The 12,219-nt window shown below is 51.5% G+C and overlaps 1 protein-coding gene across 2 annotated transcripts; it reads right to left on the bottom strand.

The window, feature by feature from the left end:
* Window positions 1–3,646: 3,646 nt before the first annotated feature.
* On the bottom strand, window positions 3,647–7,494 carry LOC135912721 (collagen, type I, alpha 1b-like). Of its 2 annotated transcripts, none has more exons than XM_065445242.2 (2): window positions 7,337–7,494; window positions 3,647–4,715 (listed from the first exon to the last, which is right to left on the bottom strand). In XM_065445242.2, the coding sequence occupies exon 2, from the start codon at window positions 4,661–4,663 to the stop codon at window positions 3,710–3,712; it is 954 nt and encodes a 317-aa protein (XP_065301314.1). In that variant the 5' UTR covers window positions 4,664–4,715; window positions 7,337–7,494; the 3' UTR covers window positions 3,647–3,709. The 2 variants fall into 2 exon arrangements, with proteins under 2 accessions (XP_065301314.1, XP_065301313.1); XM_065445241.1 differs by lacking the exon at window positions 7,337–7,494 and adding an exon at window positions 5,343–5,501.
* Between the last annotated feature and the right edge of the window lie 4,725 nt (window positions 7,495–12,219).

Below are 12,219 nucleotides of genomic sequence, written 5' to 3'. Positions count from 1 at the left end.
GGTACGCTATATAAAGACACCATAAGGACAGTAGTCCCATGTCCAGTGTATGTAGGGTTATGGGTTACCGCGAAATCATAATCAGTCCCAAGATTTGGGAAGGATCCCAGAAAGAAAATTGTTATTGAACTGAGTGACTGTGGCGCATACCCACAGCGCGGTATTCGCCATGAATCGGGTGTTTAAATTAGGCGTATAAGAAGCAAGGGAATTAACAATATACAGATGACGATGATGATGATGTCCTTGATGAGTTTGGCGCTTACCCACTCGCGGGGATTGGCCAAGAGTCGGGCAGTCAGTAGCTTGACTTGGTCTCGTTCTTCTTTTCTTCGATGGATTGTCCAATATGATATATGGGGTCACTCAGGTTATTAAATGGGATCCCAATATGTTCCTATGAGATCATCGGATAGGAGTCGTGCGAGTTTTCCTTCTTTTTTTTTACAGGGTACTGCTGGACATCGGCATATTGCTGGTTCTACCGGTATCCGGTACTACTTACGAAACGAATTTTGTCCAGCGAAGCTTTCCAGCTACTACAGCAGTACTGGTATAATACATATACTGCTGGATACTGTGAAATTATTTCTATATCCATCCACCCTTGCGGTTTCCGCGTAGGGCAGAAAAACCATCTACAGTCGGTGCAAATTGGTGTACGAACAAGTCGATATCAGCTACAACGCAGTTTTTTTTCATATCCGCATTGGTCAACATTTGCGTCATTTGACGCGATTCAGCATCCGGAATGCTGTTCTCGGATAACTGCATGCCTAAAGAAGTGCCTCGTCATCCTGCGAAAGCGGGTGTCCACCGAAGCTGTCGCAAAACCACCACTACAACTGCCGAGAGAAATATGCAATGCTTTATTAAGGCGAAAGCCTTAGATGGCTCACGGGTCGAAAACTTGACCGTCCGGGAAATTCAGTGGCACAAAAATTGAGAATCGAACACACGGCCTTTAGTGTTAATTAAGGCGCAGTTAATCAACGTATTGTTGATTCAGGCACTGGAACCCACGAACTTTGGTGGGAGGAAACAAGCAGTAATAAGTAATAGCGCATTCGAATGAGAATGTCAAAGTAATTTAATGAATGTCTCGTGGGCGCGCTGGCTGTCGCCTTCATCCGCTTTATCGTACGCTAAACTGACCAAACTTTTTGATGGTTCGGATACCTGTTTTGTGCTTGTTCTTTATTGAAACGTGCGCTGTTCCGTGTGTTGTATGGGCGATTTCAATCAATGTATGCACTGTTCACTTCACTTTGCTGAGCGCTCGTGCTCTCTGCCTTACGGGGATACGAGCCATTGCATTCCTTGCTTACTCACGGGGGTACGAGTCATGTCACTTCAACGCAAAGTGCCCCATATGTCGCAGAAAGTCAGGCGCCGGCGTCGGCGACGACGATGTCCGTGCGAGAAAAATCGTCCCGTGAAGTCTGCGGTCCCGGAGGGAGACCGCAGACTACAAGCACATCTTGTGGGACTACGTTAAAAATGGCCAGGCTTAGCTTGGTTAAGCCAAGAATGCGTTGCATATTGCGCGAGTTGGGGCCCAGCTTTTCCTCCGGCTGTCGTGACGTCACGTCACGTGGTTGCGCTAAAGGTCAATGGTGGCTGCCCGGCCGCGCCCAAGGGCTGAACTGAGTGATTGCAATATGCAACGCATAAAAATAGAAGCAACTTAATAACAAACATAGCAAACTTAAAGGAGAATAGACCCACATATGAGACGCGCAGCAATGAACAATGGCACCCTCAATGGTGGCTGCGCGGCCGCGCCCAAGAGCTGAACTGAGTGATTGCAATATGCTACGCATAAAATCCAGAAGAAGCAAAATCAAGAACGCTCCCACCGCGGCTCGAGGCAGCCGCGAAGAGCTACGACCGAGACGATCAGCTCTGGGCCATCCAGCAGGTCCTCGAGGCGCTCGAAAGGCACGGACCCAGCGAGCCGGCAACGGCGAGCGGAGACCCGCGCCGAGTAACGGCGACTTCGAGGATGACGTAGGCCCTCGTCGGGGCGCGCGCGCGCCCAAATGCGGGCATAAATAAAGTTGGCTCCAATCCAATCCAAATCCCGATCCATTCAGGCCCTCCACGTTGCGCCTCATTCCAAGGCCCCACTGGCAGGGGCCTTGGGGCCTTCAGCTCGTTGGATCAGTCGTGGCCGATCTTCCAGCTAGGGCCGGGCTAGACAGCAGCGGCACCCGCTCGATAGGTGCACGTGCCGTTTGTTTGGCGTTCTTCTCCGTGTTCTGCACATTCCCACGTTGACGTGAAAGAGTGTTGGTGTCCTTAAAGTACAACGTGCGTAATAAAAATTCGTAGAGCACGACTTACACACAACCTCCAACGCACGATAGCGTCGGAACGTAGTTCGAACACACGCGAAAAGATAATTCTGCTACGCGGAAACTCAAACGCAAACCCTTTTTCCCCGGGTTTTTATTCAGCTCGGGTGGTGAAAATGGGTCCAGGTTGACTGCGACAAGCCGCGCGAATGGAGCACTTCCTGGATAAGGAGGCCTTCAACGCACTGAGGCAGTCTTATTCAAGACGACAGTGCGAAAGTCATTACTCGTGTACGTAATGTTCTATCACGTTGCGGAGGTATTACGCCCTTTTTCCAGCTGCCGCTTGAGGTCAGCTTGGTAGGAGCGGCGCGCCTCAGAAAGCTCGCCTTCGTGCATAGCGTTAGCCGCCAGCGTTTCCAGGTAAACATTACGGTTATATTATAAGCGGCAGTCACCGGGAAGCGTGAGAAGCAGTCGGGGATTTTTAAATGCTATCGTGTTCCACTTTGAAAGGCGAAGCTTAAGCGTCCTTCTGTTTATTTTTTAACTTGCTTGCGGGGGTATGAGCCATTGCTGAAGACGATACATGCACGTTTTCAGCTTGCTCGGTATTGAAACATACCTTGTTCTGTACGTTGTGTGCGCGATTCCAATGAATGTACGCACTGTTCGGTTCACTTTGCCCGAGTGCTTGTATAACCTCTGCATTACGAGGGGGATGAGCCGTTCCATTTTTTCTGCTCGCCCAAGGAGATACGAGCCATTGCTGATGATGATAATTTTTGTTCACTGACGGACACGCAAAATGCCGACCACCGAGAGGCTTTCAGCTTGGCCGGCTGTGCTGGCGCTCGACGCTTGGTAACTGCCAGTGTATGGGACGATCACCATCATCGGCGAGCCAGTTACGACGGAACGACGTAGGAGCTCTGCAATACTGTTTGGGAGCGCAGTGCCCAGTTACACTGCTCCTGCTCCCAAGTTCCGGCCTGGACGTATACACTTGAACGGAGGGGGGGGGGGGGGGGGAGGGCAAGAACCTGGCAGTAGGCAATAGACAAATGTTTCGGCAGAGAACTGAAGCGACGCTTTACATTTATGTTGCCACCTTCTTTACACGGGCACACACAAAGGCGCACGTGCGAATCCTACACCTGTTCCTTATCGCAGCTTCGCGTACTTGACGCTTTAAACGGGTGAAAAGCCAGTTTTACCGGCACCGTCACAGCTCCTGCAAATAGCGCGCATAACTAGGTGCTATGTTAAGACCCGACTACGTCGCAACAGCACTGCTGTAAGCGTGCTTTTCGGACGTGCTGCAAGGGAAGAATACCGAGCAAAACCCATGGCAGCGCAGAGCGAATTTATTGCTGCTCGGACAATGACTCGAGCCGCCGAGGGTCCTTTCTTCAAGGGTTTGGCACCAGGATGAGGACAACCGTGGCCGTGTATCCGGGCATTCCTCGCAGCAGCAGCTGCTGCATCTGGGGCGTCAGTCCGGTCCCGGTCAGCGGCTGCGACATAACGATGGGCGACTTGTTGCCGGGCATCGCGGGAGACATGTTGGCCATGCTCATGCCGCCCATACCCATTCCCATTCCGCCCATGCCACCCATGCCCATGCCACCCATGCCCATCATTGGGGACATGGGCCGGGACCCGCTGCGGTTGATCCTCTCGCCGCTCATGTTGACAACCACGGTAGTCGAAGGCGTCTTGAAGGCCATCGGCGGCGACCCGGGCGGCAGGGTGGTGGTCTGCGGGCCCATCTGCTGACCCACGTCTCGGGTCTGCATGCCTCCCCACATGCCCATGCCCATGGGCATCTGCATGGGCCTCGGCGGGGCCCAGCGGCCGTAGCCGTAGGGGTCGTCGTATCCGCCGAATCCGCCAGCCTGGGACGGGGCCTGGCCACCGCCTCTCCGCGGCGGGTAGCAGGTGATGTCCACGTAGAAGTCGTCGTCGTAGCCGTCATCGTACATGGAGTGTGCCTCGCTGTAGTAGCCGCCCATCTTCATCGGCTGCACGGCGCCAGGCGCACCGGGAGCCCCGCCGCCACCGGCCCCCGCGGCCGGGGCAGCACCACCGGCGGCTGCGCCCGGAGAAGCCTTGGGCGAAGATCCAGCGTCGGATCCTCCTCCGGATCCTCCTCCATCTTCGGTCGCGGAGCCATCTCCCTCAGAATCTTTCTTGGGCGACTTGCCTTTCTTGCCCTTTGGAGACTTGCCTTTCTTGCCTTTCTTGTCCTTGGAGCCGCCTTTCTTGCCTTTCTTGTCCTTGGAGCCGCCCTTCTTGCCTTTCTTGCCCTTGGAGCCGCCCTTCTTCTTTCCCTTCTTCGCATCATCGTCCTCTTCCTCGGGCATGGTGGCGAATGGGAGGCGGCCGCGGCGATGAAAGGGATCGCCTCAGCGGCGGCTGCGCACACAGGAAAACAGGCGCAAGTGAGCCAAGGGAAATATTGAAAAACTGTTGGGCCTACAAGGAATAATGCATACTATGTGAAATAAGAAGGGTGCTTGAACAGTGAAAACGGCTATGAGCCATGTGGTACAACTCGCTACACGTTCACCTAGAAGCAGTCTCATGTGCGACCCAGGCACTGCGCCCAGACAATGTGGCCACTGGTGGCAAAGAAGACGAAGAGTCATAGCAATGAAATTAAAAGTTATCGCAAAGGGAGAGAAAAAAAGGGATGCCTGCCCGATGTCGCGAAGGTAAAAGGCATCGGGCTACCTAGGGGGCTGGCTGAGCCTCAAGGACGCACGCGAGCTGGAAAATTGCAAACTAAAATTGACCGCTACATGCTCTAGCGATGGCAAAAGACCACAGTCGAAAACGGATGGCAAAGGCAGTCGTCGAGGGAAGGCTGCAGAAAGAGCGCCTAGCTAGAAGGCTGGTTAGGCTTAGGAGGGAGCGAGCGTTCGAACGCGCGCGCTACGCCTAACCGACGGCGAGGTCCACGCTAGCGGCGGTCCAGTCGCAGGATCGAACCCTGGAAAACGTCAAGGCGTAAGGAGGCGAAGGACGCCGAAGCAGGCTCACCCGGATGGAAGGGGAACCCTAGGAAGCCTAAGCAACCAGCCTCCCGAAGGACAGCTGGGCCCAAGCTATAGGGTCGGAGGCATCGCCGAACGCGACCGTCCGCTCCAATGGCAGTGTTCGGACTGGTCGGCGCAGCGGACGTTGCAGCGCGAGACCACGCGGTTCACGGGCGGGCGTGCCTGCCGGTGGCTCGAGGCGCGCGACCGCGTGCCGCGCCCTCGGCTCCCAAGTGGAAGACGACAATGACGAAGTATGTCGTGACGATGATGACGATGACAGTGATGACGCGCGTTTCCTCTCGCGCACTTGCGGGCGAAAGGCGGGACAGATGCGCGCCGTAGTTTACGGTTTTCGTCATCAGCAGCAGCAGCCTGGTTACGCCCACTGCAGGGCAAAGGCCTCTCCCATACTTCTCCAACTACCCCGGTCATGTGTACTAATTGTGGCCATGTCGTCCCTGCAAACTTCTTAATCTCATCCGCCCACCTAACTTTCTGCCGCCCCCTGCTACGCTTCCCTTCCCTTGGAATCCAGTCCGTAACCCTTAATGACCATCGGTTATCTTCCCTCCTCATCACATGTCCTGTCCATGCCCATTTCTTTTTCTTGATTTCAACTAAGATGTCATTAACTCGCGTTTGTTCCCTCACCCAATCTGCTCTTTTCTTATCCCTTAACGTTACACCTACCATTCTTCTTTCCATAGATCATTGCGTCGCTTTTGTCGGTTTTATCACAGCGATACGGTTTTTTCACAGCCTTAATATAATGAGTGAAAGGGATCACAGGATCGATACAAAGCGATAAGAGGTCTCGAAAAAAAAATGGCTGTGGCTTAGCTAAGGTTAAGCCCAGGATGCGAAGCATACTAGCCGTTATTTTAGTTGTTGAACCACTGTTTAGCCTGGTGAACTGCTGTTGCTTGGCTATATTTGGTTCGGCTAGACGAAGAAACAACTCATGCAGGCGAGCGCACGAGCTGAGACCCGGCTATGTAGCTACGCGGCCGCAAGCGAGCGCACAAGTTGAGCCTCCGCTTTTTCAGCTGTTATGACGTCATATGGTAGCTACGCGGCCGCGCGCGGCGCAGCAAGGAAGAGCGTGGTTGTGCGGCTAGTATGCTTCGCATAATAACAAGCTCTTCTGAAACTCTTCTTCTGAAACTTCTTCAGCAGTAGTTCTGAAACCAGTAATTGAACAAACGGTCGCCGGCAAGTGACGGCAAGCGATCGCGACAGCCGACGAGACGGTAGCCAAGGCAACGGCCACTCGCAGACCAATCTCTCTTGCGGTAAACTTTACGAGCACGGACTCTGGACACTCCGATTCGCAAAGCTCTTCCTAAGCAAGGAAGGTAGGGTGACCAATCGCAGCAGCTAACGCCAGGGCCGCGAACGAGCCGATACCGAAAGCCCTGGACTTCGACGAATGCAACTCGCAAATTGAACGTTTTCTTCTAATCGTGATTCTGGATGCTAGAGTTCTGTATCATCGATAGCTGTGACCACAAAGAAAGGGGGGGGGGGGGGGGGTATTCTGTAATATGTGTCCGCCGATTGGACGTGTACATTTCAGCTGCTTAAGTGCTGATTGGCTGGGCTCGGGTACCATCAAGAAGGAGGCACGCGACCCCCAGTCAGTGTATCCCTTCTCGCTGATACAGCTCTAGCCAATCGGCGGTGACCGAAACGGGACAGTCACGTCAACTTATCGTTTCGACGAAAGGTGAAATTATCATCCACCCGAATTTAGCACGAAGTTACAGAGGGAACCTTCGGGTGGGTGACAATCTTGCCTTTCTCGAACGCTTCGTCCATCTTGCGGTGATTCCGCAGAACTGATTTGCCATTTGTTTCGACCTCGGTATGCCGATTCGACCGGGTGGTTTCGGGAGCTCAAACTGCTGAAAGCGCGCTCGTTCTGGCCGCGTCGTGCGCGTGCAGCCGAACCCTACGCGGAGCGGAACAAACGTAGAAATGAGACGGCCCACTCACAAGGCGAGGCTCCTGGGCGATGGGCGGTCCCCTGGAGGCTGCTCTGGAACGGTCGACCGTGCCTCGTCGACGGCGGCGGCCCGTGGCAGGATCGCGAGCGAAGCTCGTGATGGAGCTCGCGAGGCGCCCGCGCTGGGGCTGACACTGCTGTAGGCGTGAAGCTGCGAAAAGAAAGAAAAAGACGACGACCGATTGTATTTCCCGAAGGTCGCCCAATTTAACTAGCCGCAACGAGGTGCTATGACCAAGATGTCCAAACCCAGGCCTTCCAGCAGATCTCGGCGGCCCTCGAAAGGCAACGAGCGAGCGAAACCGGAGGGAGGCTGCCACCCCAAAAGAGGGGCAGGCGCGGTCGACCGAAGGGAATAGTGCGGCCGCGGCCGAAGTAGAGGCGCCACACGCCGCGAAGACGTCATGGCCGCGTCACGGTAACGCCTCCCTAACAGGGGAAGGCTAACCGTTCTGCAGGCATTAACAACAAAGTTTCTTCACTCACTCACTCACCCGATTCGTGGCCAATCCCCCACTGTGGGTATGTTCCACGGCCACTCATGACAACAACAACAAACGGACAGACGTTGATCGAGTTCATTTCAAACTCCGCTTCAAACTGCCTGCCAAGGAGTTCCGGTGTCTCGTACCCCACTGTTTGCATCCACCGCTTCTTGTTGCAACCATCTGGTCACTTTTGTGAAGAAAAAAGAAAGAAGAAGAAAGTTTCGTTTTCTTACTCTTTGTTCTTTGCTAATGTGGTCATCGAGCTTTCAAAGAAGCATCAATTATAGGGTTTAATGTCCGGAAATCGGCACAGTCGATTATGACGGACGCCGTACACTGGGGCGAGGGCTCCCGATTAATTTTGACCACCTGGGGGTTTGGGGGATCTCTAACGTTCACCCAGTGCACGGCACACGAGCGGTTTCTTTTCTTTTTATTATTCTTCTTTTTCTTTTCATTCCGTACCCGTCAGAATGTGGCCGCCGTAGGTGGGAATGAACCCTCAACCTCGCGCTCAGCAATGCACTGCGATAGCCACGCGCTGTGTTTTGGCGCCTTTGGCTTGAAGAACAGACCTTGCAGTCTGTTATGATGATTGGAGTTTATTGGCGCAAAGGTCTGAAGTGGCCAAAGAGCAGCTCGCAGTCGGTTGTTGTTGTTGTTGGCTCGTAGTCGATGGGTGTGCCGAAATTTAGAGAAGGCAACGACGACGACGAACACAGTTTCAAAATACTCCTGCGTCCATGTGTCAATCCGATCGGATTCTCAAGTGCCCTTATTGTACATTGCAATGAACCCCAGATGCTCTCTCACCTTGTCTTAGTTCCGATTGAATATTGTGAAGCCCCTGCATCCTGCGCACCAAGCTCGGCAGGTGAACGAAGCTGGGGACAAGGATCCTATAAGATCGACGACGATTGCCAACATCATTTCGATTTGGTTTGAAGGGCCGGAAATAGTTGCTGCAAAACGAATAATGGCGAGAACATGGCTACAGAATTGTACATACGCATCCTCACATAAGTAGCCAAGTGACATATCGATTGCAGAAGAATTGCCCAGGATGTCTATGAGACCATTCTATCGCGGGGAAACATGGATAGGAAGGCCGCAGTTTAAGACGTCCTCTTAGACTTCTTGAAATCGGCCGACGACTGTAATTTTCAGCATAGTGGCTTACTTTCAGTGACTGGTACATGTGACTGTGCGAGACTATCTTGCATGTCTTATGTTGTTGACCTGAACGTTCATGTCATCACCCCCGCCTTTCCCACCCCCTTTTTTTTTCTTATGCACTGATCTTACCTCACTGCCGCTAAGCTAACGGCATCTTTCCCGTTGTCCATTTAATTAACTTAATTTAACGGTGCTGGTAAGACAATGCATTAAATAATCGGTTGCAGGACAACAACCAAATTCGCTTGTTCGCTTGCACCTCCTTGAGAGGAGGTGCAAGCGAAGTGAGTGAGTGAGTGAGTGAGTGAGTGAGTGAGTGAGTGAGTGAGTGAGTGAGTGAGTGAGTGAGTGAGTGAGTGAGTGAGTGAGTGAGTGAGTGAGTGAGTGAGTGAGTGAGTGAGTGAGTGAGTGAGTGAGTGAGTGAGTGAGTGAGTGAGTGAGTGAGTGAGTGAGTGAGTGAGTGAGTGAGTGAGTGAGTGAGTGAGTGAGTGAGTGAGTGAGTGAGTGAGTGAGTGAGTGAGTGAGTGAGTGAGTGAGTGAGTGAGTGAGTGAGTGAGTGAGTGAGTGAGTGAGTGAGTGAGTGAGTGAGTGAGTGAGTGAGTGAGTGAGTGAGTGAGTGAGTGAGTGAGTGAGTGAGTGAGTGAGTGAGTGAGTGAGTGAGTGAGTGAGTGAGTGAGTGAGTGAGTGAGTGAGTGAGTGAGTGAGTGAGTGAGTGAGTGAGTGAGTGAGTGAGTGAGTGAGTGAGTGAGTGAGTGAGTGAGTGAGTGAGTGAGTGAGTGAGTGAGTGAGTGAGTGAGTGAGTGAGTGAGTGAGTGAGTGAGTGAGTGAGTGAGTGAGTGAGTGAGTGAGTGAGTGAGTGAGTGAGTGAGTGAGTGAGTGAGTGAGTGAGTGAGTGAGTGAGTGAGTGAGTGAGTGAGTGAGTGAGTGAGTGAGTGAGTGCCTCAACCCCCATTTTATCTTCAACAGATGCATACTTTTCTGATAAGCATGCCATGTGGAACGTAAGTGCTGGGTCCTATGCCTCAGCATTTGTTCTCATCTTTCGCTTCCCTTACAAGGAGTCATGTGCAAACGAAAACTAAACACGAAAATTCAACAACAGGAAAATCTGAGGCTTGCCGTTCAGGTAGGACAAATATTGGTGTGATTGATTTGAGCTTTGTCAAGGAACATCTCGCTCATTTTTTTTTATTTAGGTCAGAAGCAATTCTGCAATTTTATTTGACATTTACCAACAGAAACCTTCAAGAGCTCTCCCAGAACGCGTATCGCAAGGAAAACCGGTACTGAAAGCTGGCTACCTTGCAATTAGATTTCTTGTGCGGCGAAGCCCGCTTTCCGTTAGTTTCACTGGTATGCGCATTGGAATTGTTAGCGCGCGTGCGGCATGCACTAAGCTTCCTTATTAACTATTAATAAATATGGTAACAAGTAAAGGTTAGCTGTCGTTTGCTGTTTTCTTTCGTGTCGAATATAATCCTGCTTACCTCTCGGGTGAGTAGTCTGTTGGTCATGAACGGTGGTGCACTGTGTGGCATGCGCTAGTTTATTTCTATTTTTTTTATTTTGTATATATTGATATTTGAACTGTCTAACACGACGCTGATGCTTCATTCGTTACACTTGTGTGATTGTTGCTATTGCCCTAAACGTAAAAAAAATGTATTTACTTACTCACTGCTAGATACTGAGAAATGCATGAGAATTGCTAAATCCAAAAAAAAAAAAATCGGTAACAGAACACCACGCAAGAAGAGACAGAAAGATCGAGCGCGGGTCTTTGTATGGGCCGAAGGACTTCAGTCAGGCGGAGTTAATCTGCCTTTACTCTTTTCATCTCAGACAACGTATGTATAAAATGAAGTAAAAAAAATATACCAAGATTGCTTAATAAAGGTCGGAAACGGCCCCGTGGTTCCCCTTTATTTTGAGGCCAGCGCTCAATCGATCACTGCCATGTACATACACCATACGAGTTGTATACTGACCCCACTGCAGACTCTCCGGGGAAAAAAAACTTAATTTCATAGTAATTCAGACGCACAAACTGAAATTGATGCAGCCACTACTTGAAAAGGTTGCAACGCCAAGGTTTAAACTGCAGTCGTTAATTTCAAGCTGCATTCGCATAGGAGAGAGAAGAAAATAGGCTTTATTGCGGAGTCCCCGAGTCCGTTTACTTTTGCTCAGGGAAGCAGATCCATCCACCTGCACGCGCGAGGTGATGATAGCAGTAGCGTGCTGATGTGACGTAGTCGTATAGAAATCAAACACGGAGGTGGCGCGCGTGACTTACCGCAATCAACTCCGAAGATTTCAGTTAACGACTCAAAGGCACGCATACCAAGTCACGGGCGATTTTCACACTGTCGTCCGTTACATTGCAACTTATCTATGGACCGCACGACGTAATTAATGCAACGTGGCGCCAGCCTACCTCAGCACTCGCCGCGGTAGCTTGCCGCGGTGGCTGTGGTGTTGCACTGCTGAGCTCAAGGTTTCAGGTTCGATTCCGCCGCGGCGGCCGCATATTTCGATGGGGGCAGAATGAAGAAAAAAAATCTCTCGTGTATCTATATTTAGGTGCACGTTAAACAACCCCAAGTATGGTACGGTGTGGTATGGTATGGTATGGTATGGTATGGTATGGTATGGTGTGGTATGGTATGGTATGGCATGGTATGGTATGGTATGATATGGTGTGGTAAAACTTTAATGAAGTCCTGCAGATCGTGAATCTCCACGAAGCGGGCCGCTCCCACGTGGGAACCAGGTGGTCAAAATTAATCCCGAGTTGCTCCCTGTGTCTTACCAGTACTCACGTGCGGGGCAGAAACCTGGAGACTTACGAAAAGGGTTCTACTTAAATTGAGAACGACGCAACGAGCTATGGAAAGAAGAATGATGGGCGTAACGTTAAGGGATAAGAAAAGAGCAGATTGGGTGAGGGAACAAACGCGAGTTAAATATCTTAGTTGAAATCAAGAAAAAGAAATGGGCATGGGCAGGACATGTAATGAGGAGGGAAGATAACCGATACTCATTAAGGGTTACGGACTGGATTCCAAGGGAAGGGAAGCGTAGCAGAAGGCGGCAGAAAGTTAGGTGGGCGGATGAGATTAAGAAGTTTGCAGGGACAACATGGCCACAATTAGTACATTACCGGGGTAGTTGGAGAAGTATGGGAGAGGCCTTTGCCCTGCAGTGGG

Source organism: Dermacentor albipictus, chromosome 9 (genome assembly GCF_038994185.2).
Source record: "Dermacentor albipictus isolate Rhodes 1998 colony chromosome 9, USDA_Dalb.pri_finalv2, whole genome shotgun sequence".
Classification (NCBI taxonomy): domain Eukaryota; kingdom Metazoa; phylum Arthropoda; class Arachnida; order Ixodida; family Ixodidae; genus Dermacentor; species Dermacentor albipictus.
The sequence above is the reverse complement of the archived record's forward strand: the minus strand, read 5'-3'. Positions and strand labels throughout refer to the sequence as shown.

Excerpts from the sequence above, each read along its gene's own strand:
- LOC135912721 (XM_065445242.2), bottom strand. The coding sequence starts at position 4,663 with ATGCCCGAGGAAGAGGACGATGATGCGAAGAAGGGAAAGAAGAAGGGC.